The sequence below is a fragment of the Alligator mississippiensis genome, chromosome 1 (assembly GCF_030867095.1).
Source record: "Alligator mississippiensis isolate rAllMis1 chromosome 1, rAllMis1, whole genome shotgun sequence".
Lineage (NCBI taxonomy): Eukaryota > Metazoa > Chordata > Crocodylia > Alligatoridae > Alligator > Alligator mississippiensis.
The window spans coordinates 434,190,251-434,212,073 of NC_081824.1; the positions used below are offsets into that span (position 1 = coordinate 434,190,251).

General features: G+C 48.2%; 1 protein-coding gene across 10 annotated transcripts in view; it reads right to left on the bottom strand.

Annotated features, from left to right (window-relative positions):
* The window catches only part of ZMYM2 (zinc finger MYM-type containing 2), a 160,583-nt gene that overhangs the window by 9,182 nt on the left and 129,578 nt on the right, over positions 1–21,823 (bottom strand). For all 10 annotated transcript variants that reach the window (XM_019481976.2, XM_059720653.1, XM_019481977.2 and 7 more), the window contains 2 exons: positions 20,924–21,092; positions 19,690–19,841 (listed from right to left, as the gene is read on the bottom strand). In XM_019481976.2, the coding sequence (XP_019337521.2) occupies positions 19,690–19,841; positions 20,924–21,092 (321 nt within the window). The remainder of the gene's footprint in view (positions 1–19,689; positions 19,842–20,923; positions 21,093–21,823) is intronic.

A 21,823-nucleotide genomic window follows, 5' to 3' on the forward strand; every position in this document is an offset into this window, starting at 1 on the left:
CCCAGATACTGGTGGTCACCCCTGATAAACTTGTAGGTGGCCATCAGATCACCCCTGAGCCTGCGCTTTTCCAGGCTAAAGAGCCCCAGGGCTCTCAGCCTGTCATCGTAGGGTCTGCTTCCCTGACCTCTGATCATGCGCGTGGCTCTTCTCTGGACTCTCTCAAGCTTCTCCACATCCTTTTTGAATTGTGGAGCCCAAAACTGGACGCAGTACTCCAGCTGCGGTCTCACTAAAGCCAAGTACAGGGGGAGAATGATGTCCCGGGATTTGCTTGAGAAGCATCTATGGATGCAAGCCAGCGTTTTGGTCACTTTACTAGCCGCAGCATCGCATTGCAGGCTCATGTTCATCTTGTGGTCAATGATGACCCCCAAGTCTCTTTCTTCCATAGTCCTAGCCAACATAGCACTGCTGAGCCTATAAGGATGCTGCGGGTTTTTTTTCCCAAGGTGGAGAACCTTGCATTTATCGGCATTGAACATCATCAGATTCTTGTCCACCCACTTGCTGAGCCTGTCCAGGTCAGCCTGGATCACCCGCCTGTCTTCTGGTGTGGATGCTTTGCCCCAAAGTTTGGTGTCATTGGCGAACTTGGCCAGTCCGCTTCCGACTCCAGTGTCCACATCATTAATGAAGATGTTGAACAGTATGGGTCCAAGGACAGAGCCTTGGGGGACCCCACTGGTCACAGGACACCATGATGAGTGACTTCCATCAATTACTACCCTCTGGGTCCGACCCCGGAGCCAATTTTCCGGCCAGTGGATCGTGGTGGACCCAAGGCGACAATTGGCCAGTTTCACCAGGAGGTGATCATGGGACACCAGATCGAAGGCTTTTTTGAAGTCAAGATATATGACATCAATCTCTTCTCCCTTGTCCAGGTGATAGGTCACCTGGTCGTAGAAGGAAGTGAGATTGGTCAAGCAAGACCTACCCGCAACAAACCCGTGCTGGCTATCTCTTAAGATGTTGGCGTCGGCTAGTCCATTAAGGATAGCCTCTTTAATAAACTTTTCTAAGATCTTCCCTGGGATAGAAGTCAGGCTAATGGGCCTATAGTTAGCTGGATCCACTTTCCTCCCTTTCTTGAAGATAGGCACCACATTGGCCTTCTTCCAGTCTTCAGGCACTACACCAGAGCGCCAAGAGTTTTCAAAGATCCGTGCTAGAGGCTGGGCTATGATGCTCGCCAGCTCCTTGAGTACCCTGGGGTGAAGATTGTCAGGGCTGGCTGACTTGAAGGTATCCAGCTTCTCAAGATGTTCCTTCAAGAAGTCAGTGAGGAGGGCAGGGGATCACCCTCACCCGGACTTCCCTGTCCCGTAGCGGGCATGGGCGTCCCATGGGACTGATGAAAGACCAACGCAAAGTACCTATTTAATAGGTTGGCTTTTTCCTGGGCGTCAGTTGTCAGTTGCCCCATCTGGTTCAGCAGGGGTCCAATGTTGCCCCTGCTTTTCCTCCAGCTCCCCACATATCTGAAAAAGGACTTTTTATTGTCCTTGATGCTCAAAGCTAGTTGGAGTTCAGTTGCAGCCTTGGCTTTCCTGGTATGCTCCCTACAGGACCGGACCAGTGCAGAATAATCCTCCTTGGAGGAGGCGCCCATCCTCCATCCTTTGTAGGCCTTTCTTTTTAGCCTCAGGAGGTCTGCTAGGTCCCTGGAGAGCCAGGGGGGCTGCTGTGCCCTCTTGCTGCCTTTCCTCCAAGATGGAATAGACTTAGTTTGTGCATTGAGGATCGCTCCCTTGAGGAGCAACCACTCTTCTTGAACTCCCCTCTCCCTGTGGTCATGGTCCCTTAGGGCCTCACTGACAAGCCTCCTGAGCTTGTCAAAGTCAGCTTTCCTGAAGTCAAGGACTTCCGTGTTGCTGACTGACTTGCCAGCTTTTTGGCGGATGGTGAAGGTGATCAGCTCGTGGTCGCTGTCACCCAGCTTCCCATTGATCACTAGGTCGCCGACTAGGTCATCCCCAGTAGCCAGTACCAGGTCGAGGTTGTTACAGTTCTTTTACATACAAAGGTCATATTGAAATGGTTAAGAAAGTCACACAAGGTAGACGATGAAAGGAAAACCCTATCAACAACATAAAGTGAAGAAAGCACTAGGACATCAAGCAGATCATCTACTCCAGCAGTTCACTGGAGGAAGTGCATATTCTGCCAGAAATATTCTAGTAAGAGAATGAGCCAAGTGTTGTCATTTGAAACAGCCAATGCAATACACAAGCTGGCAGATAAAAATAAAGTGTTTGCATTGTGAATTGGTGTCAAAGATCTAAGAGCTGCTGAGGCATGCTATCATCCTGAATGCAGGTGGAAGGAACAATGGAAGTGTCAGGGCGGGGTCCTCGCGGAGGGCCGTGATCTCCTTGAGGCCCTCTCACCACACTACTTCGGCCCGAGGGCACCCTCCATTCTCGCCTGCCACATCTTGCTGGAATATGTAATAGGGAGACTGCCTTGTGTTTCCTTGGGCACGTAAGCTCCTGGACCCCTCGTGGGTCGCCCCGTACGATGGGTGCTACTCAAGCACCCCAGCCTTACGGGCTATGCGTGGCTCCTACCAGCCCCTAATACCATGCCCCAAGCCTCGCAGATGTAATAGACGTTGTTAGGTCTGTACACCCGCTTCCCGGGCCTCCTCTACAGTGTAGCCCACTCTGGGCTCTCTCTCTCACACCCAGCCTCTCACTGGGACTCTCGTCCACTCTGGGACTCCCTAGCGGGCCTCGGCCCTTCCCTGGCCAACCGCACGGATACCCTCTCTGACCCCGGCTCACCGCGCTGCTACTCCCTGTCTTCTCGGGGGCAACCGCAGCGCCCTGCCTCGGTCTGAGGGGTGTTGCCGCACTAGCCTGCGGCCGGGCTCGTTATGCCCGTCTCGGGCTCCTCAGTAATTGCCCCGCCCTGGGGCTGGGGTCTATGTACCCCGCACGCAATCCGGGGTCTCGGTCCCCCGTCTGCAACCTACCGGTTGCGCCCGCGACCCACTGGCCACGCTCCTTGCCGCCAGTTGCTCACGCACCAGCGTGCGAGCTGCGCCTTCCCTGGCACTATGAAAATAATGCGCCCTCTTGGCGCTAGGGCACCCCACACTCTCTGGGGTCCCTGTGATTGAGGCCTCCTCCAACCCCTACAGCCTCACCCAAGCCTCTGGGTGTAATAACAGAGCCAAACAAACACAAGCCTCCTGGCTGTAACACAAACATAAAGCCCCCTGGCTAAACCATAGCGCCCAATCCTCTCAGGGCTATCATGAGCTGTACTTGCCCCTCAGGCTTCTCCCCATATCTCGGCTGAGGGAGCTCCTGCCTCTCCGGCTGCTGGCAGAGAACTGCCAGCCTGGCTTCAGCCCTGGGCTTTATAAGGGCCAGGCCCTGCCCCCTACAGACAGCTGGCTCCGCTTGGTTGCTCTGGCAACCTGCAGCTGCGCTCATTACCTGAGCAACCCTCAGCTGGGCTCGTTATGTCAGGCCAGGGGGCACTCACTCACTCCCTGGCAGTTTCTCCTTTCTAGGAGCAGGGGCACCGAGGTGCCCTGCGACAGGAAGCAACAAGTCTCTTATTCCCATTCGCAAAAGGAGATTGCAAATAAAAAATTCTTCTCTCTCTTGAAGCAAAAGCATGGCATCAAGTAACTGATGACCTAGATGTTGGTTTTGCACAGAAAAATGTATACATTCTGAAAGATATACTGGAAAAATATTGCAATTTAGTAGAAAATGAAGGTGGTGTATATCCTCTGACCACACTGAAGCTAATGATGCAAGAATGTTCAGACTTACTACAAGACAGCCATTCAGTTTCAGCATGGAAAAAATGCTAAAGAAATACAATCATCTTTTGAGCTGTGATAATTAGTACAGCCATACAAGTAGTTGTAATTTCTCATATAAATGATGAGGAAGCTGCAGTTCAAAGAAGAGTTTGAAACTTGTACTATGCTGCTCATGAGATTAAAGCAGATTTGAAAGTTATAGCCAGCACAAAGGGATACAGCAATTTTAATGAAGAGCAAGCCCAAAAATGTGTTCCTGATAAGACTCTTAGATACTGATCTGCTTGATTTTGAAAGATGATAACAATAACATAGATGTTGAAAGTCATGTGGAAGATAAGAATCTATACAGAGATGTACTGAATATATGTCAGGATTTGGTTTACCTGATATCAATAGGCAAAAACCTAATGCCAAAACATGTTGGGTTAGGCGTACTGGTGCATCACACAACTAGATCTAAGAAGCTGGTACAAATTTTCCATGCTGCTGGATACAACATACTATATGACACAGTTTGTGGCATTAAAACCACCATTGCTGAGAAAAACTTAAAGGAATTTTGGGAAAATGAAGTTGTTATCCAAAAGAATCTTGTTCCCAGTCATTTTGTTTGGTTTTCATCAGACAACATCCAAATCTTGGAGGAGAACTTGGATGGAAAACAAACAACTCACGCAACACAAATTGTAGCATTTTGAAGAGAACCATCAAAACCAGGTCATAGATTTCATAGACATTAGGGCTAGAAGGGACCTTGCAAGATCATCTGGTCCAGCCCCCTACCCAAGGGGCAGGAAGTCATTTGGGGTCAAATGATCACAGCAGGATAAGCATCCAAATGTTTCTTAAAAGTGTCCAAAGTAGGTGCTTGCACAACCTCTGGTGGGAGTCTATTCCAGGTCCTAGGGACTTGGATAGCAAAGAAGTTTTTCCTTATGTCCAGCCTAAAATGGTTTTCCAGGAGTTTGTGACCACTGGCCCTTGTCTTCCCTTGGGATGCCCTGGTGAACAGATGTTCTCCCAGTTCCTGATGCACATCCCTTATGTACTTACAGGCTGTCACCAAGAAACCCCTGAGCCTATGTTTTTCCAGGCTGAAGAGTCCCATGGCTCTTAGCTTATACTCAGGCTTGCTCTCTTGTCCTCTAATTATGCGTGTGGCTCTCCTTTGGACCCTCTCACAGTTCTGCACATCCTTTCTGAATTGGGGAACCCAGAATTGGATACAGTATTCCAGCTGTGGCCTCACCAAAGGTGAGTCAAGTGGGAAGATGACTTCCTGGGTCTTGCTTGAGATGCATCGGTAGATGCTAGGCTAGGGCTGTGTGAAACGGCTACGTTTCATTTCAGTTTCAGATTTGGTTGTTTCGGAGGGACAGTGATTCATTTTGGTGTTTCGGATCACTGTCCTGTTTCGATTCGGCCAAATCTGTTTCGGTGATTCGACCATAGGCTATAATGGAGAATCACTAAAATGCCTATAATGTTGACATTTCTTGCCTGATTCAGCTAAAAATTGCACGGACGGTAGTCCCTTCTGAGGCCATGAAGCCTGCCAGGTTTCAAGGAGATAGGTGCAAGGGTTTCTGTGAAACTGCACTTCAAACTATTTAAAGCAAAACGTGTGTATGTGTGTGTGTGTGTGCACGCGCGCATGCGCCTGCCTGTAAACAGGGGGCCTTCCAGGTGCCAGTTACATCTCCACCCACCTACTTGTTTCTGGGCCAAAAGCCCACCCCTCTTTTTCCTGCCATGCCTTGATGGAAAATTAATTCAGATATTTCCCAGGCCAGAGGCTGCCCATTTAGGTGTCTTGGGGTGACATCCATTCCGCAGCTCCATACCTCCCCAACACTGTGGCCCAGGCCTCGCACATTGCATCCCTTCACCCCTCCAGCTGTGGTCCCCTCTCTGGGACCTCTGACATCCCTTTAGGCCCTGTCCCCACCTTCAGGCCAGTTGGAATCCCAAGACTCTTGCTCTGGGCATTCCTCACAGTGGGCCCCTGCCCGTTTGACCACCCCCACTTTGGGTCCTGGCCACAGCACGGACCAGTCGAGGGTACCTCTGATATCTTTTATTAGACCAACTGAATAGTTGGAGAAATATATCCTAGCAAGCTTTTGGGTTTAAAAACCCTTCATATTGCTGAGGAAGCATCTGAAGTTGGCGTGTGCTCTTCCTGGATGGAAGGAATAGTAAAGAAGCCAGAGGGTGACATGCAATGCAGGCATGAAAGCCAGTCAGTGAAAATGTAAACTGAGGTGTCAGGGGATGAGGTGGGGTATGTAAAGGGGGGTGTGGAGAATGTAACAGTGGAGAGGTACCTGGGGAGTCAGATGTCAGGCAGGTTATAGTGTGTCATAAATCCAATGTCTACATTGAGTCCATGAGTTTCTGTATCCAGGAGGTTGATGAAGTGAAGTTCATAGGCTCGTCTGTGAAAAGTGGTTTGTAAATTCAAACAAGCACAGAACCTCACTAATCTCATCACCAGAAGCAAACTTCCTACAGCCCAAAACACACTAAATGGATGACCATACCATGACAAGAAATGCAAAACCTGCCAACATATCTCCAGTACCCTCACAATTACTACACCTCACTACAGAACCATCACCACTCCTGGATCTTACAGTTGCACCTCCAGAAACATTATATATTTCATCCAGTGCACCAAATGCCCTGATGGAAAATACAGAGGAGACATCAAGCAACAACTGCGCGCCAGAATGAATGGACACCAGAAATCTATCACAGACAAGAATACCCAACTACCTGTAGGGGCACATTTCTCACAAGAAAGCCACGCTCTCTGCAATTTTTCAGGCCTGCTCATTAAAGGGAATTTGCAAATCACTTTTCATAGATGAGCCTATGAACTTCACTTCATCAAAAGGAAATAGGTGTGGATGGAGTGAGGAGGGTGTCACTCACTCTGTCTGCATGTGGAGCTTGGGGAACCCCAACAGAGGGAGGTTCACCTTGAGGAACACCAGCTGCTCCACCAAACCAGGATCCAAGGAGGTGTGGTGAGGTGTCACAACATCCCCAGCAATGCTGAAAACCCTCTCATTTGAAACAGTTGTCGCTGGACAGGACAGGTGTTCCCAGGCAACCATGGAGTCGCACAGCAGTGCTTCCACATCCTTGGCAAGATAGGTAGCCACTGAGGCCTTGGCGCTACATGCCTGATGGTAGGATCTGGTGCCTCCGGACCCCAACATGGAAGCCATGCCCTTGGCCCACATTGACAGCACCTGTGGTGGAGGATAGTAGCTAGTGGATGGAGTGCTGACACAAGACAGTGGTTCCCCCGTCTCTGCCTTTCTGCCTCCCTGACTCTGTTCACCAGCACCTCCATCCAGTGATCCAGGGTTTTGCTGATTAGCCAAAGTACATTTGCCAGAATTGTGTGAATACACAAGGCACTCATTCAACATAGGACACTTCCCCTTCACCCTCGGGTTGCACATCGCCGCCAGCACATGGACCATACTGGACTGCAACAGATTCAGCCATTTCTTGATACTCTCCTTCAGCCACTTCACCAGTGCCTGCACCTCTGGTGACACTGGCTTGCCCCAGCCAGGAACATCGATCCCCTGGAACTTCTCCATTTGGTTCTGAAGCTCTCTCACTATGGGGACCACCTGGCTAAGGAGGGCATTGGCAGCGCTGAAGCTCTCCGTGGCCTCAAGGAAGGGCTTGAGGACCACCAAGATCTGGGAGATGGTATCCCACTCAGCTCTGTTCAGGGGGTATGTGGAGTTCCACCGAGTCTCCACATCCTGCATGATTTTGTGCTGTGGGATGTTCAGCTCTGTTTGTTTATCCTGCAGCATCTTGCTCTCCTTGATACTCCGGTGGAAGTAGCCTGCCACCTTCCTGTATTTTTAAATGAGCTGGCTGGTTGTAACAGCGCCCTCACCAGCAGGCCTGTCCGCCTCCGAGGTGTCCCTGACTATAAGGTGGAACTTGTGTGCCACAGCAGATGCCAACAAAAGTTGCATCATGGACTGCCTTGACCATATTGGCCCCACAGTCGGGGACCATGAACCCATGAGTAAACTTGCCCTGCCCAACAAGCCACCCCTGCACCAAGTGATTCATGCTCCCCATGATCACCATTGCTGTGTGGGACTCATCCAGCACCTCAGCTTGAAGGAGAGCCCACCAAAGGCCTGACTGGTCACACCAGTGCCTTGTGAGGAAGAGGTAGGCATGATTTCCACCCCAGCTGCTCCAGATGTCTGAGGTGAAGTGTACGGCCACCTGCAGACACGCCCTGCAGAGCTCCTTCCTCAAGTACTCCCTGCATGCCTCATACAGGGAGGACACCACTGTCCTGTTAAAGGTGGTACATGCGGGGATGCAGTATGATGGGGCCACAAGTGCCATGAGCCACCTGAACCCTGGCCATTCAACTAAGGAGAAGGACTGGCCATTCAGAGCAAGCATCTCCCCAGTGCTCTGGGTGACTTCACTTGCCTTGGGAACGCATCCTGCTTTCTCTCTGCCTTTCCCCCACTGGTCCAGGCTGGCCTGACTCTGCTTCTGGGGGACGGAGGCTTTGGAGCGAGAGGAGGACTTCCCTTGAGACACGGTCTCACTGGTGCCAGGCTGAGGGGGAGCAAGGGCAATGGGGTAGTACCTCCTAGTATGCATTAGCATCCCCATGGTGCTGAAGTGTTTCTTGTCTTTGCCCTGGCTGGTCTTGCACTGGTAGTGCAGGCAGATAGAATATGTGGGATCATCTGCCACCTCAAAATTATCCCACACTACACTACCCCCTCGCTTCTGGGGTGCGGGTGCAAATCCTGCCTTCTCCTCCTCCTCAGCAAGCAGAGGCACAACGACAGGAGGAGCTGACTCAGCTGAGCCACTTGCCTCCACAACCTCAACCTCCTCCAAGGTGCTTTTCAGAGAAGGAGACCTGGCTCTAGGGGAACTTTGGAGGGTGTGGAGCAGAAACTCAGATTCCCCCTCCTTCCCCAGAACTTCTCTGGTTATGGCACTGAGCTCCCCTGGTTCCAGATCCAGCTCCTCTGGCACTGGAAGGCTCAGGCTGGGAACTGAAATTGGGGTGGAGGAGACTGTCATGCTGGTGGTGCTAGAAGTTATTATTTTGCTGGTGTTAGTGGAGGTAGGGCAGGTGCAGACACTGCTCCCACCTCCTTGCTGCCACTAGCAGCAGAAGCCTCATGGCTGCTAAGGAAGAGAGTGCGTCTAAGTTTGTGTGGGGGAAGGGGGGGAAGGACGACTTGCAGCTCTCCCTCTACCCGCTCTCGCTCCCCTGCCAGAAGAACTGGCACCTTTCCAGCACGCTTCATAATGTTTGCTGTGTTGGAAAATATGTGCATGTGTGTGTATAATACATCTTCTATGTGCAATATATCTTCTATCGGTAATATATTGGAAAGGTGTATCCAATCCTTTCCAAGAAGAGAGACTAGCAACAGATTGACTACTAGGAACCCAGCCACTACAGCCAGTCAGTACCTTTCACATGCTGTTGCTTCCAGACAGACAGCTCACAAAAGGCAGAGAACGGCTTCATACAGAGCCTTATATGCTGTTTCACTGTCAGCCCCCAGAGCACTGGGATTGGAAGGGACCTCAGGGACAGATTGCAGACACTGGCCAATTACAGATGTCAATATCAGAGCAATCCTTCCCCACCTCTCTATCCCACCCTCTTCTGAGTTTGTTTCCCCGCAAGCCCACCTCTGAAACATTCTAAAACGTTTTGGATGGTTTCATTTCAAAGCTGTTTCTGAGCCTTCTGTTTTGTTTCAAATTCGGTGTTTTGGGCGCAACAGGCCGAAACACCTCTGAAACAAAACAGCTGCAGAAATTTTGCACAGCCCTAGTAGATGCAAGCCAGAGTTTTGTTTGCTTTGCCAGCTGCGGCATCGAATTGCTGGCTTGTGTTCATCTTCTGGTCAATCATGACCCCCAAGTCTCTTTCAGTCATGGTGCTAGCGAGCATAGCACTGCCAAGCCTATAAGTGCAATGTGGTATTTTTTCTTCCGAGGTAGAGCACCTTGCGTTTCTCTGTGTTGAATGCCATCAGGTTCTGATCTGCCCACCCTGCAAGCCTGTCAAGGTCGGACTGGATTGCCAGCTTATCCTCTAGGGTGACCACATTTCCCCATAGTTTGGTGTCAACAACGGACTTAGCCAGCCTGCTTCTGACATCAGAGTCCAGATCATTTATAAATACATTGAAAAGTACAGGTCCAAGAATGGAGCCTTGTGGGGACATCACTGGTCACCATGCGCCATGTTGATTGGGTTCCATCTACTATCATTCTTTGGGTCCATCCACAGAGCCAATTCTTCAGCCATCGGACCATAAGGTTGTCGAGGCCGCAGTTCCCCAATTTTACCATGAGGATATCATGGGATACCAGGTCAAGGGCTTTCTTGAAGTCCAACTATATGATGTCAACCTCTTCTCCTTTGTCCAGGTGATGTGTTACCTGGTCATAGAAGGAAATGAGATTGGTCAGGCAAGACCTACCTGCAACAAAGCTGTGTTGGCTTCTTTTAGCCTGTTAATGGTTTCCTTGATGATTTTTTCCAAAATCTTTCCAGGGACTAAGGGCAAAATGATTGGCATGTAGTTCCGTGGATCTTCCTTCCTCCCCTTCTTGAAGATAGGAACCACAATGGCCCTCTTCCAATCTTCAGTTACCTTGCTCGAGCACCATGAGTTCTTGAATATCCTTGCCACTGGCCACGCTATTATGTAAACCAGTTCCTTTAGTACTCTTAGGTGCATTCCATCCGGGCCAGCTGATTTGTAGATGGCCAGCCTCTCAAGGTGTTCTCTCACAAGAACCATGCCAATGAAGGGCAAATGGTTGCCCTTTTTCTGATGATCCCACATCTTGTCAGGTGGGGTAATCCCCTTGAGCTAATGGAAGACCAATGCAAAGTAATCGTTAAGGAGATTGGCTTTTTCCTGGGTGTCGGTTATCAGCTGCCCCATTTGGTTTAGCCAGGGTTCAATGTTGCCCCTGTTCCCCCCCCACCCTCCACGATTTCCAACACATCTGAAGGAGGACTTTTTATTGTCCTTGATTTGTGTAGCCACTTTGAACTCAGTTTCAGCCTTGGCTTTCCTAGTTCACTCCCTAGAGCTGATGACCAGTGCTGAATACTCCTCTTTAGTGGAGTTTCCCATCTTCCATCCTTTATAAGCTTCTCTTTTTAGATACAGGAGGTCCATGATTTCCTTATTGAGCCAAGGGGGTTGCCCAGCCCTTCTGCTACTTTTTCTAGAGGCTGGAATGGACTTCTCTTGTGCTTCAAGGATCACATCCTTGAGAAGCAACCACTCGTCATGTACTCACCTCTCTGTTAGATTATGGCCTTGCAGGGCCTCGACAACTAGCTTCCTGTGCTTATGAAAGTCAGCTTTCCTAAAGTCAAGAACTTCAGCATTGCTGACCAACTTGCTAGCTTTGCGGTGGACAAAGTGATCAGCTCATGGTCACTGTGTCTCAGCTTCCCTTTGATTTTCAGGTTGCTCGCTAGATCATCCCCTTTGGCCATTATCAGGTCCAGCAGCACCTTGCCTCTTGTCGGCCCGTAGGCTTCTTGAGACAAATATAGCCCGTCAATGCACGTGAGGAAGCACTGAGACCAACTGGATTTGGCTGACTGCTCTTCCCATGAGATGTCAGGGTAGTTGAATTCACCCACTACAACCATGCAGCAAGAGCACGTAGCCTCAGCCAGTTCCATAACGAATTAATGGTCAAATTCTTGCTCCTGATTAGGAGGTCAATAGTAGATTTCTACTGTTATATTCCCATCACCACATTCCCCCCATATTCTTACTCAGAGGATCTCAAGTCTCCCTCCTTGGTTACCAATCTCCACCTGTAGGGAAGTGTACTGCTCCTTCACATAGAGAGCTACACCTCTGCTCTTCCTTGCAACATGAATCTACCTGTACAAGGTGTAGCCCTCTATATCTATGGTTCAGTCATAGGTGGAATCCCACCAGGTCTCTGTTATCCCTATGAGATCGTAGTCATTTCTGTTTAGTAGAAGGGCCAGTTCCTCCTGTTTGTTGCCCAGGCTCCTGGCATTTGTGTATAGGTAAGTGAGCCTGCCGATGGAGGCCCTAGGCTTCCCTGAACTCCTAGAAGAGTCCTGTCCCTGGGCTAGGGTAGGAAGGAGTGAGATCCTTTGTGCAGCCCGACCTACTGATTTTGTGGTTGACGGTTGATAGGCTTGCACTGGTGGTTTGCCTATACCCCGGCAAACTTAGTTTAAAGCCCGGTCTAGCAGGTCAGCCATTCTGGCTGAGAAGGGCTTCTTCCTCATTTGAGTGAGGTAGAGGCCATCCCTTCCCAACAAATCACTGCCTCTTTCTCTGAAGTGAGGACTGCAGTCATGGAAGTTGAAGCCTTTACAAAAGCACCAGAGCCAGAGTCTTCTTTTTACTTCTGCAACTCTTCTCTCCCTCCTATGCCTGTGACCTGTAACCAGAAGGATTGAGGAGAAAACCACCTGAGCCCCCAACCCTCTGAGCCCTGCTCCCAGAGTCCTGTAGTCATTCATGACCTGGCTGGGATTGCTCTAAGTTAAGACTGAAGAAAGCACTGGCATAATACAAAGGAAAAGAACCTGGAAGGATGCAGCACTTGAATTTAACAAAGTCATTCCAGAGATGATGACCCACAACAAGTCATTGAAACCACTCATCCATAGTATGGGTAGTAACATGAATGAAAAGTTCAACAACACAGTTGTTCAGGGTAGCAGCAGTACCATGGAAACGGGGTAGAATATCAGCCAACAACCAAGAAAATACTGCTGTACCAGGGTGGACAACATTTAACCAGTTTCTTTCTGATGATTCTTCACCGTCATTGATTGTTGGACTTTGTCCCATACTGCCTGCACTGGCATCCAAGTATGACTCCATTTGGACAGTCATCATGTGGACAGTCATCATGCAATGTAAAACAACTGCAGGATACCTGGGACAACAGCACATAGTTATAACATTTGATCAGGCATTGCATTGCATTGCAAAGCAAGTGAATTTGTGTGGGCTGAGTCAGAAGAAACTGAAGGAGTAATCATTCAGTTGGGAGGCTTCCATCTCATCATGGTTCACCTAACAGCAATTAATCAGCATTTTGCTGCTTCAGGACTTGAAGGTTGGACAAAAAGATTTTTTTCAGAAAACACCGCTACCAACATAATGAAAGGAAAATTATACTACTGTGCTATCAGAGCACAGAAGATTTGAAGCAATATGACATATGTTGATAAACAAATTCATTGTGTGGTTGCCCAGTTAAAGCAAAGGATTAGATTATGATGTTGTTGACCAACATTCCTGCAGCACAGCTGTTGCATTCAGAAATGATGACTGCAAAGCAGAAAGGAAAGCAGTGAAAGATTAGTGCAGGGGTTGTCAATCAGGGGTACGCGTACACCTAGGTGTACTTAGAAAGGCCGTAGGGGGTACGCGTGGCTGGGCGGGCAGACAGATGGAGATGGAACGCACCCCAGGTTGCAGCAACGGCGTCTCCCCCGGCGCGTTCCCATGTTTTGCTTCTTACCTAGGGGAGGGGATGGGGTGTGCCGGGTGCCACTGGCCTCACGCAGTACACCACAGCACCTCCCAGCCCCTCACCTCAGCTCACTCTCTGTGCCTGCTGCCAGGAGCAGGGCCAGGGAGGTGAGGGCAGTGGTGCCCCTCTGTGGGCCACACACGTGCCGCCCGGCCCACTAGCCCACAGAGCCACACGTGCGACCGGCCATAAGAAAGCAGTGTGGCAGCAGCATGGTGATGGTGGTGGCTGCCACATGCGAGCCCCCCCCCCAAAATCCAGGTGGCATGTGTAGCCCACAGAGAGGGACACCACTGCCCTCGCCCCCCTGGCCCTGCTTCTGGGAGTGAGCACAGAGCCTCTGCCAGGGTACATACAGCAGCAGGAGCCACCCAACTCTGCTCACACTCCCTGGATGAACTGCTCTTGTGGCTCCATCCCGCACTCCACCCCTGCCCCACTCCCTCCCGCAGGGCTCGGTCCTTGGACCAATACTCTTCGATGGCTTCATCAGTGACTTGGACGAGGGAGTCAAATGTACTCTGTCCAAGTTTGCAGATGACACAAAGCTATGGGGAGAAGTGGACACGCCAGAGGGCAGGGAACAGCTGCAGGCAGACCTGGATAGGTTGGACAAGTGGGCAGAAAACAACAGGATGCAGTTCAACAAGGAGAAATGCAAAGTGCTGCACCTAGGGAGGAAAAATGTCCAGCACACCTACAGCCTAGGGAATGACCTGCTGGGTGGCACAGAGGTGGAAAGGGATCTTGGAGTCCTAGTGGACTCCAAGATGAACATGAGCCGGCAGTGTGACGAAGCCATCAGAAAAGCCAATGGCACTTTATCGTGCATCAGCAGATGCATGACGAATAGGTCCAGGGAGGTGATACTTCCCCTCTATAGGGCGCTGGTTAGACTGCAGTTGGAGTACTGAGTGCAATTCTGGGCGCCACACTTCAAGAAGGATGCAGATAACCTGGAGAGGGTCCAGAGAAGGGCAACTAGTATGGTCAAGGGCCTGCAGACCAAGCCCTATGAGGAGAGACTAGAGAAACTGGACCTTTTCAGCCTCCGCAAGAGAAGGTTAAGAAGCGACCTTGTGGCTGCCTTTAAGTTCATCATGGGGGCACAGAAGGGAATTGGTGAGTATTTATTCACCAGGGCGCCCCCGGGGGTTACAAGAAACAATGGCCACAAGCTAGCAGAGAGCAGATTTAGATTGGACATTAGGAAGAACTTCTTCACAGTTCGAGTGGCCAAGGTCTGGAACGGGCTCCCAAGGGAGGTGGTGCTCTCCCCTACCCTGGGGGTCTTCAAGAGGAGGTTAGATGAGTATCTAGCTGGGGTCATCTAGACCCAGCACTCTTTCCTGCTTATGCAGGGGGTTGGACTCGACCCTAACATCTATGAATCTATGAATCTCACCATGTGGGCCTTGATCTGGCTCCCCACCCCGCCCCCTAAAAACAAGAGAAAAATATAAAGGGGTACATGAGATGAAACTTCGAGGCAGAAGGGGTACACTTGTTAAAAAAGGTTGAAAACCCCTGGATTAGTGCATCTGCCAACAACTGGCACTTTGCTTCAGGAATTTGTGGAAGAACACTCCCATCAAGGTACATTCAAGTAATGGATGAACTATTTGGAAGTAGTCAATACTCTCTTGTGCTTCATCAGGGCTGACTGCAAAGAAAACTGGCACAAGCATTTACATGCCTTTAAAGAAATGCTTCTTCTGATAGCTGTGCACGATCATTACATGAGATGGGGTTTAGTATATCTTGAATGTATGAAGGATATAGCAAATTTTGCTCCTAAGGTGTATACTGAGTTTGTAGAAGAAGGATTTGGGTCCATGACGACTAACCTCCCATTTGTAAATATTTCAACTTATCGGGCAATAGAGCGTCACAGAGCCTGTGCTCTGGAGGGGCTATTTATGAGTTCCGGGGGGGGGAGGAGGGGAAACTACCTCTGACTCTCCTGCCACATGTTTCGTGTTCAGAAGAAAAAGAAGTGCATCTGTCTCTGGTTGCGTGGGGCTAGAAACTGACAGATAATTTCCATCTTGTCTGCTAACAGTTTGATAACGCCCTGTCCTACCAAAAAGCATAAATACTAGGGCTGTGCGAAGGTTCGGTCCCCAATTTGGTTCAGTGGAGATCTGGCCCAATTCAGTGGCTGAATCCCCGAATCCAAATTGAATCAGAGGACTCTTTAATCTCTCCAAATCAAATCAGAACCCTTTGAATCAATTCGGAAAAATTTGGAAAGATTTGGACAGAGACAGCTTTAAATGTTTTTTCTACATACCACTAGGTAGCAGGGCCTCATGAATGCTGTGATGCTGGGGTGCATGGAGTGTCCCACAGAAGCACAGGGGGCTCCCCAGCGCACTTGGCAGCAGACCTGGAAGTGGACAAGAAGCACTTGTGGCCTACTTCCAGGTCCATCAGGGAACGTGCAGAGGGGTCCCCCTGTAGCTGATCACAAGCCGGGGGAGGCGCGGAGTGGCCCCCCAGCATGCTCCCCGGAAATGGACCAGAAGTACTTCCGGTCCACTTCCGGGGTCACCACTGAGCATGTGAGGGTCCCCCTGCACTCCTGTGGGATGCTCCATGCACCCCAGCATTGCAGCGATCACGAGCTGTGCCTGCTACCTCAAGGTACGTAGAAAAAACTTTCAAAGCTATGTCTGTGTCCGAATCGCTGATTCTCCGAATAAGTATCGGATCTTTAGATTTGGATTCAGCTGAATTGAATCAGGGACAGTAATCTGAATCAACGAATTGAATCACTGCCCCTGATTTGGGCCAAATCCAAATTGAATCACTGCCCCCGATTTGGGCCAAATCCGAATTGAATCACTGCCCCCGATTTGGGCCGAATCCGAAACGAACAGGGCCCGCTTTGCACACCCCTACTAAATACTTTGCATCTTTATCTGCCAGGACATTTTCTAGGATTGGCTATCATCCCCCCAGCCACTGCAGCCTGGAGGTGTTGGGGCCAGGTTTTAGTAAAGATAATATCGTCTATATAGGCTGCAGCATAGGCCCCATGAGGTGCCAAGATGGTGTCCATCAATTTCTGAAAGGTGGCTGCTGCTCTATGAAGCCCAAAAGGCATTTGCAGAAACTCGTATAGTCCCCAAAGTGTCCCAAAGGCCGTTTTGTTGCAATCCTTAAGGGCCATCATGACCTGCCAATACCCTTTTGACAGGTTAAGGGTGGTAATAAATCTGGCCTCCCCAATCTTCTTTATCAGTTGTATGATGTGGGGTATAGGAAAGGCATCAAATGTTGCCAGAGTGCTCAGTTTCCTAAAGTCAATACAAAGTCATACAGACCCATCTGGCTTCGCTACTGGCACTACTAGGCTCCTCCACAGGCTACGTGATAGTCTAATGCCTTGCTCAAGCATCTTTTCCAGCTCCTCCTGAACGACCTGATGTAGAAGTCGTGGCACTGGATGCCAGCGTATGAATCTTGTGTACAACGTACAACCCCTACCATGTCCAACCTGGCCCATCTCTGAAGACATCTCAAAATGACTGGATTAGAGCTATTACTTCCCCACACTGTTCTAGGGTTAACTCTCTTCTGATCTGCATGTGATCCTCTAACTTCAATCCTGCATCTTATTAGGATAGTCAGTTCCATGTCTTCCCATTCCCCAACCAGGGCTACCATCCATCCCTCATCTTTTCATTCTCTCAACAGGTTGACGTGGTAGATTTGCCTCTCTCCTGTGTCCTGGTCAGGAGACCTCATAATCCATGGACCCAACTCGGTGGAGCATTTCAGAACAGTCCCTGCCATTTTATGAGTTGTTTGCTAGTTGAGGTGGGCAGTAAGACCAGCACCCTCTCACCTTTCTGGAATTCTTATGCCTTTGTTCTTACATCATGTGCAGCTTTTTGACTCTGTTAAGCTCCTCTCAAGTTCTCACTAGCTATCTGTTGTGCAGTGTGTAGCTGAGCATGCAGTTCATGATGGTAAGTGTCCGCCCCAACCAACAGTGTTCCCGGTCTTTTCCATTCTTCCCTAAGTACTTGGATTAAACTCTAGGGCATATGCCCGTATACCAGTTCAAAGGGAGAGAACTGAGTTGACTCTTGCGGGGCATTGTGAATCGCAAAGACGAGGGGTACCAACAAGTCCCACTTCTTAGGTTCGCTCTAGCCACTGTGCTAGAGCATCCACTTGATTGTACCATTCAGCCTCTCCACCAGTCTGTTAGTTTGAGGGTGATATATGGACGTGCAGAGGTGGTTTGATCTCCAAGGTATGGCACGTTGACCATATAACCCCAGGCATAAAATTTGTGCCTTGATCGGTTAAAATCCCACTATATCTAATGCAATATGAGAGAAAGAAATTGCTAGCACTGGCATAACCTGCAGTGAGGCCCTGGGTGGCTTATCTTCCCTGGTGTGCTGACACTCAAGACATGTTGCACACCTGCGAGTGACTTCCTCCTGAAGCCTCAGCAAAAAAACCCCAAAACTGTGGGAGATTTTAGCTGATGTCTTATTTCTCTCCAAATGACCTCCTAGAGGGGTGGCATGTGCTAACTGCCACAGGGTCTTACAAAATGAGGCTAGGTCAACTAACCGAGTGATCTTCTCTCCTCCCCCGACTTTCCTTTTGATCCAATAAAGGAGTTCTCCCCTTAACTCACAACATGGGTCATCCTCTGCGAAGTCATCCTGCACACTTCATTCTCAAAGATCTTTCTTAAGTCAGAATTGTCCCTCTGTGCCTGTTGGAAGTGGGTGCTGCTTGCGACCCTTCTTATATCAAAACCTTCATCTTGTTCTTCTGGGACAGGGGTCTTGTCTTCTCCCAACCACACCTCATTATACCTCAAATGTTGGTACTTCATTTTGGTTTCCCTGACCCATTCCAAAACATCATATATAGGAAACCAATTCCTTCCAAAGACCATGTCACAGGCTAAACTTGGTGCTAACCTGACCTTCATCTCCCCATGATAGTCTATTATTTGGATCGGCAAGTAGCATCTTTTGTAAATGGTTTTGTCCCTGTATATACATGTCATGGTTAAAGGGCCTGCTTTCTGTATCGCGGTATTAAGTCAGTGCAAATGAGCAAATGCAAACACCCTGAGTCCAGGGTTGCCTTCACTGGTTGCCCCTTTCCAGGCTGTGACACTGGCCAGCCTGGAGGACAAACCTTATGAGGAAAGACTAAGAGATCTGGGACTGTTCAGCCTGGGAAACAGAAGACTGAGGGGGGATTTGGTGGCCATCTATAAGTATGTAAGGGGTGAATATCGGGAGCTGGGAGAAAGACTATTCACTAGGGCGCCCCAGAAGAGGACAAGCAGCAACAGCCATAACTGTTAGAGGATGGTTTCAGGTTGGATGCAAGGAAGAACTTCTATAAAGGTAAGGATGACCACTAGAATCTGGAATAGACTTCCCAAGGAGGTGGTGCAGTCCCCAACCCTGGAAGTCTTCAAGAGGAAACTGAAGACATTTTGCTGGGTTCATTTGATCTCAGCAGTATTCTTGCCCTGAGCAGGGGGGTTGGACTCGATCTTTTGAGGTCCCTTCCAGCCCTTAATTTCTATGATTCTATGATGCATTATATTTTAAAGGTATTTTATCTTCATTTTGTATGCAGAGAACTTACTCCTTGTTTCACTTTGTATTACTAAAAAGTCATCTTGAGCAAACCATACACATACACACACACACTCTCACCCATGATAACACAAACACAACACAACACATGGAAAATTGACATTTTAGACTATACATTCCTTTACTGTCCCTTAGCAAAAGGTTTAAAAGAATATGTACAAGAGCTTTTCTGTCTTCCAAATCATAATTTCTACATTAGTCATGCCTATTTATCAACCAGTAAGAAGTGCTCTTGTGGAGAGACACAAACAATGTTGCACATTGAGGAGTGTCCCCTCTACAAACTAAGAGGCGAATTAATAATTTTGAACTCAGTTAACAAGGAGGCTATTGCTTGGCTCTGTGGATTTGCATTTGCTATATAAATTAACCAATAAATATTTGTGCTTACCCCCAATGTCAGGGGCGGGCAATTATTTTGGGCGGAGGGCTGCTTGCTGAGTTTTGGCAAGCCATCGAGGGCTTCATGACAGGCATCCAGGGGCAGAAAAATATTTAATTTTCCAAATTTTTTATGGGCCCTGCGGGCCGGATAGAATGGGCTGGTGGGCTGCATCTTGCCCGCCCCTGCCCAATCTTCTATTAAAGCATATTGCAGTCAAAATATCAGCTCCACTATTTATTTCTAAAGACTCTACTAACCTCTTGAATCCCAAGACACAGATAATAAATGCTATCAGGTGCATAGTTCTCTCCATTAGGCCTTCGAATTTCATTGACAAAATGTGCCAATCCATAGTTTAACTCAGCTGAAGTATGTGATAATAGGTCTTCCTTTAATTTCACAGATTTTGCTGTAAAATAAAGAAAATGAATACTACATTACACAACAGTATTGCTATCTGGTTTTCTTTGGAAAAAAATGGTATATTGGTCCCCACAGAGAACTTCTAATCAAATTCAGAGGTAAAAAACAGGACCACAAGCTGCTCAATTTAGGGATATACTGACTGCACTGCATTTTACTATAGGGTGAAGATCATTATATATATCCCCAGAATCTACTGTTCCTTCTGTCAGAAGATAGAGGCAAAACGGTCCAAAGGAATCTTTTGAGATCCAAAGCATGGGGGTAGAAGAACAACAGTGGAAATGCCTGGCCCCCAAGAAAAAAGGCAAATGCTGGTATCAGAGAACACTTGCAGGAACTGCAGTAAGGGTACCTAAGCCCACTGAAGTAGAACCTATGTTGGATCCTGGTACTAACATCATTCCCAGATGCAGATGCCCTAAAGCAGTAATTTCCAATCAGGGTACCACAGCACCCTGGGGTACCTTGAGATGCAACACAATGTTAGCACTGTTAGGTGTGCAAACATGATTCACAAGATAAACCCCAGAGATTTTAAACAAGAATCCATAGTGTTAGAAGCACTGTGCCATGCTGTGGTCTTTCTGAGTTCTTTGCAACAAAAGAACTGTTCTATTATTTTCTGTAGTAAAATAAAAAGGTGAAAAGAGCTGGCATTTTCTGAGGGGTGCCTTGAGACTAAGGAGGGGTGCACCTTGAATCTGAAAAGGCTGAGAACCACTGCCCTAATGAAGAGTAGGGTGGGTGTCCCTCCTGTGTAGTTAAAGAAGACCCAAAAGAGAGGTGAGGGTCAGTAAGAAGCACAAAGGGGTCACAGTAAATTCTGAAAGTTCCCAAATTCCCCTGCATTTTGGGAGTCAGGGGGTGGGGGCAGAAAAGGAAGGGAAAAACAGTTTCTACAGTAAAATAATCTTGTTGTTCATGGAAACTTAATGAGAATTGAAAATATAAATTAAAATATCTATTTTGGGAATTAGATTCTAAAAAGGGGGTGATACAGACCAATACAGAGGTTCATTAATAAAAATAATAACACCTGAATGAAAGATATGTGGGAATACTTACTTGATTTCAATTCCTCTAATTCTGGCAGATCTTCATCTAAATTCCTAGTTTTTACCCAGTGCTTCCATGCATTTATACCATATGCATACTTGAAGGGAAAACTACACTCTGAATTCTCAGAGCTATCATCATGAGACTGGTACTCTGATATTGCTTTCCTCTTCACTCCCTATTATTGAAATAATGTGTTTAATATTAATATGAGCCTTAAATAAAAAAGCCAATTACAGACTCATTCCAAGGAAGATTTCAAACTGTAAAAGTATTTTAAGGCTATTTATATTTAATTCAGCTAGAGCCAGGAGGTAAGTTTCTTATAACATATACACTTCATTCAACATGCTGACATAGGTCTCTGACAAGTTATATTTATGATAGGATTAATATGAGACTTGCACCATAAATACCAATGTGCTATACATTCAGCAAATTTATGGTGCCATAAAATATCAAAGCAGCCACAAAGATTCTCCATGAAAATATATGGAACATCTTTGTGGCTGTTTTTTATGGCTCTAGTTTGAACATGTGGGATGGTTGTCAGCATAGGGATCTGGGCAGCTCCCGTCTGAAACCTGGCTGGGGGTTGCCACAGACATAATGCAAACAAACTCTGATTGCTGGTATTACGACGTGGTTCACCAGGACCAGGCAAATTTGCTGCCTTGCCCTGTAGCCCCCACAGGGGCTTGTAAGTCTCAGGTGCCAGGTCCCTGTGAGTCTCCTGGGAAAATCCAAAGCCAAATTTAGTCAGCCCTGTAAGCCCAGATAACTTCAAACTGGAAAATTTAAAGTTTGGGAAAGGTATGAGCAACTGAAAATATTTCTAGCTTGTATATACAGCAGTTGATAAATCTCTCTTAATATTGAGAGCTGCAACAGTAAGGACCCTGTGCTCAG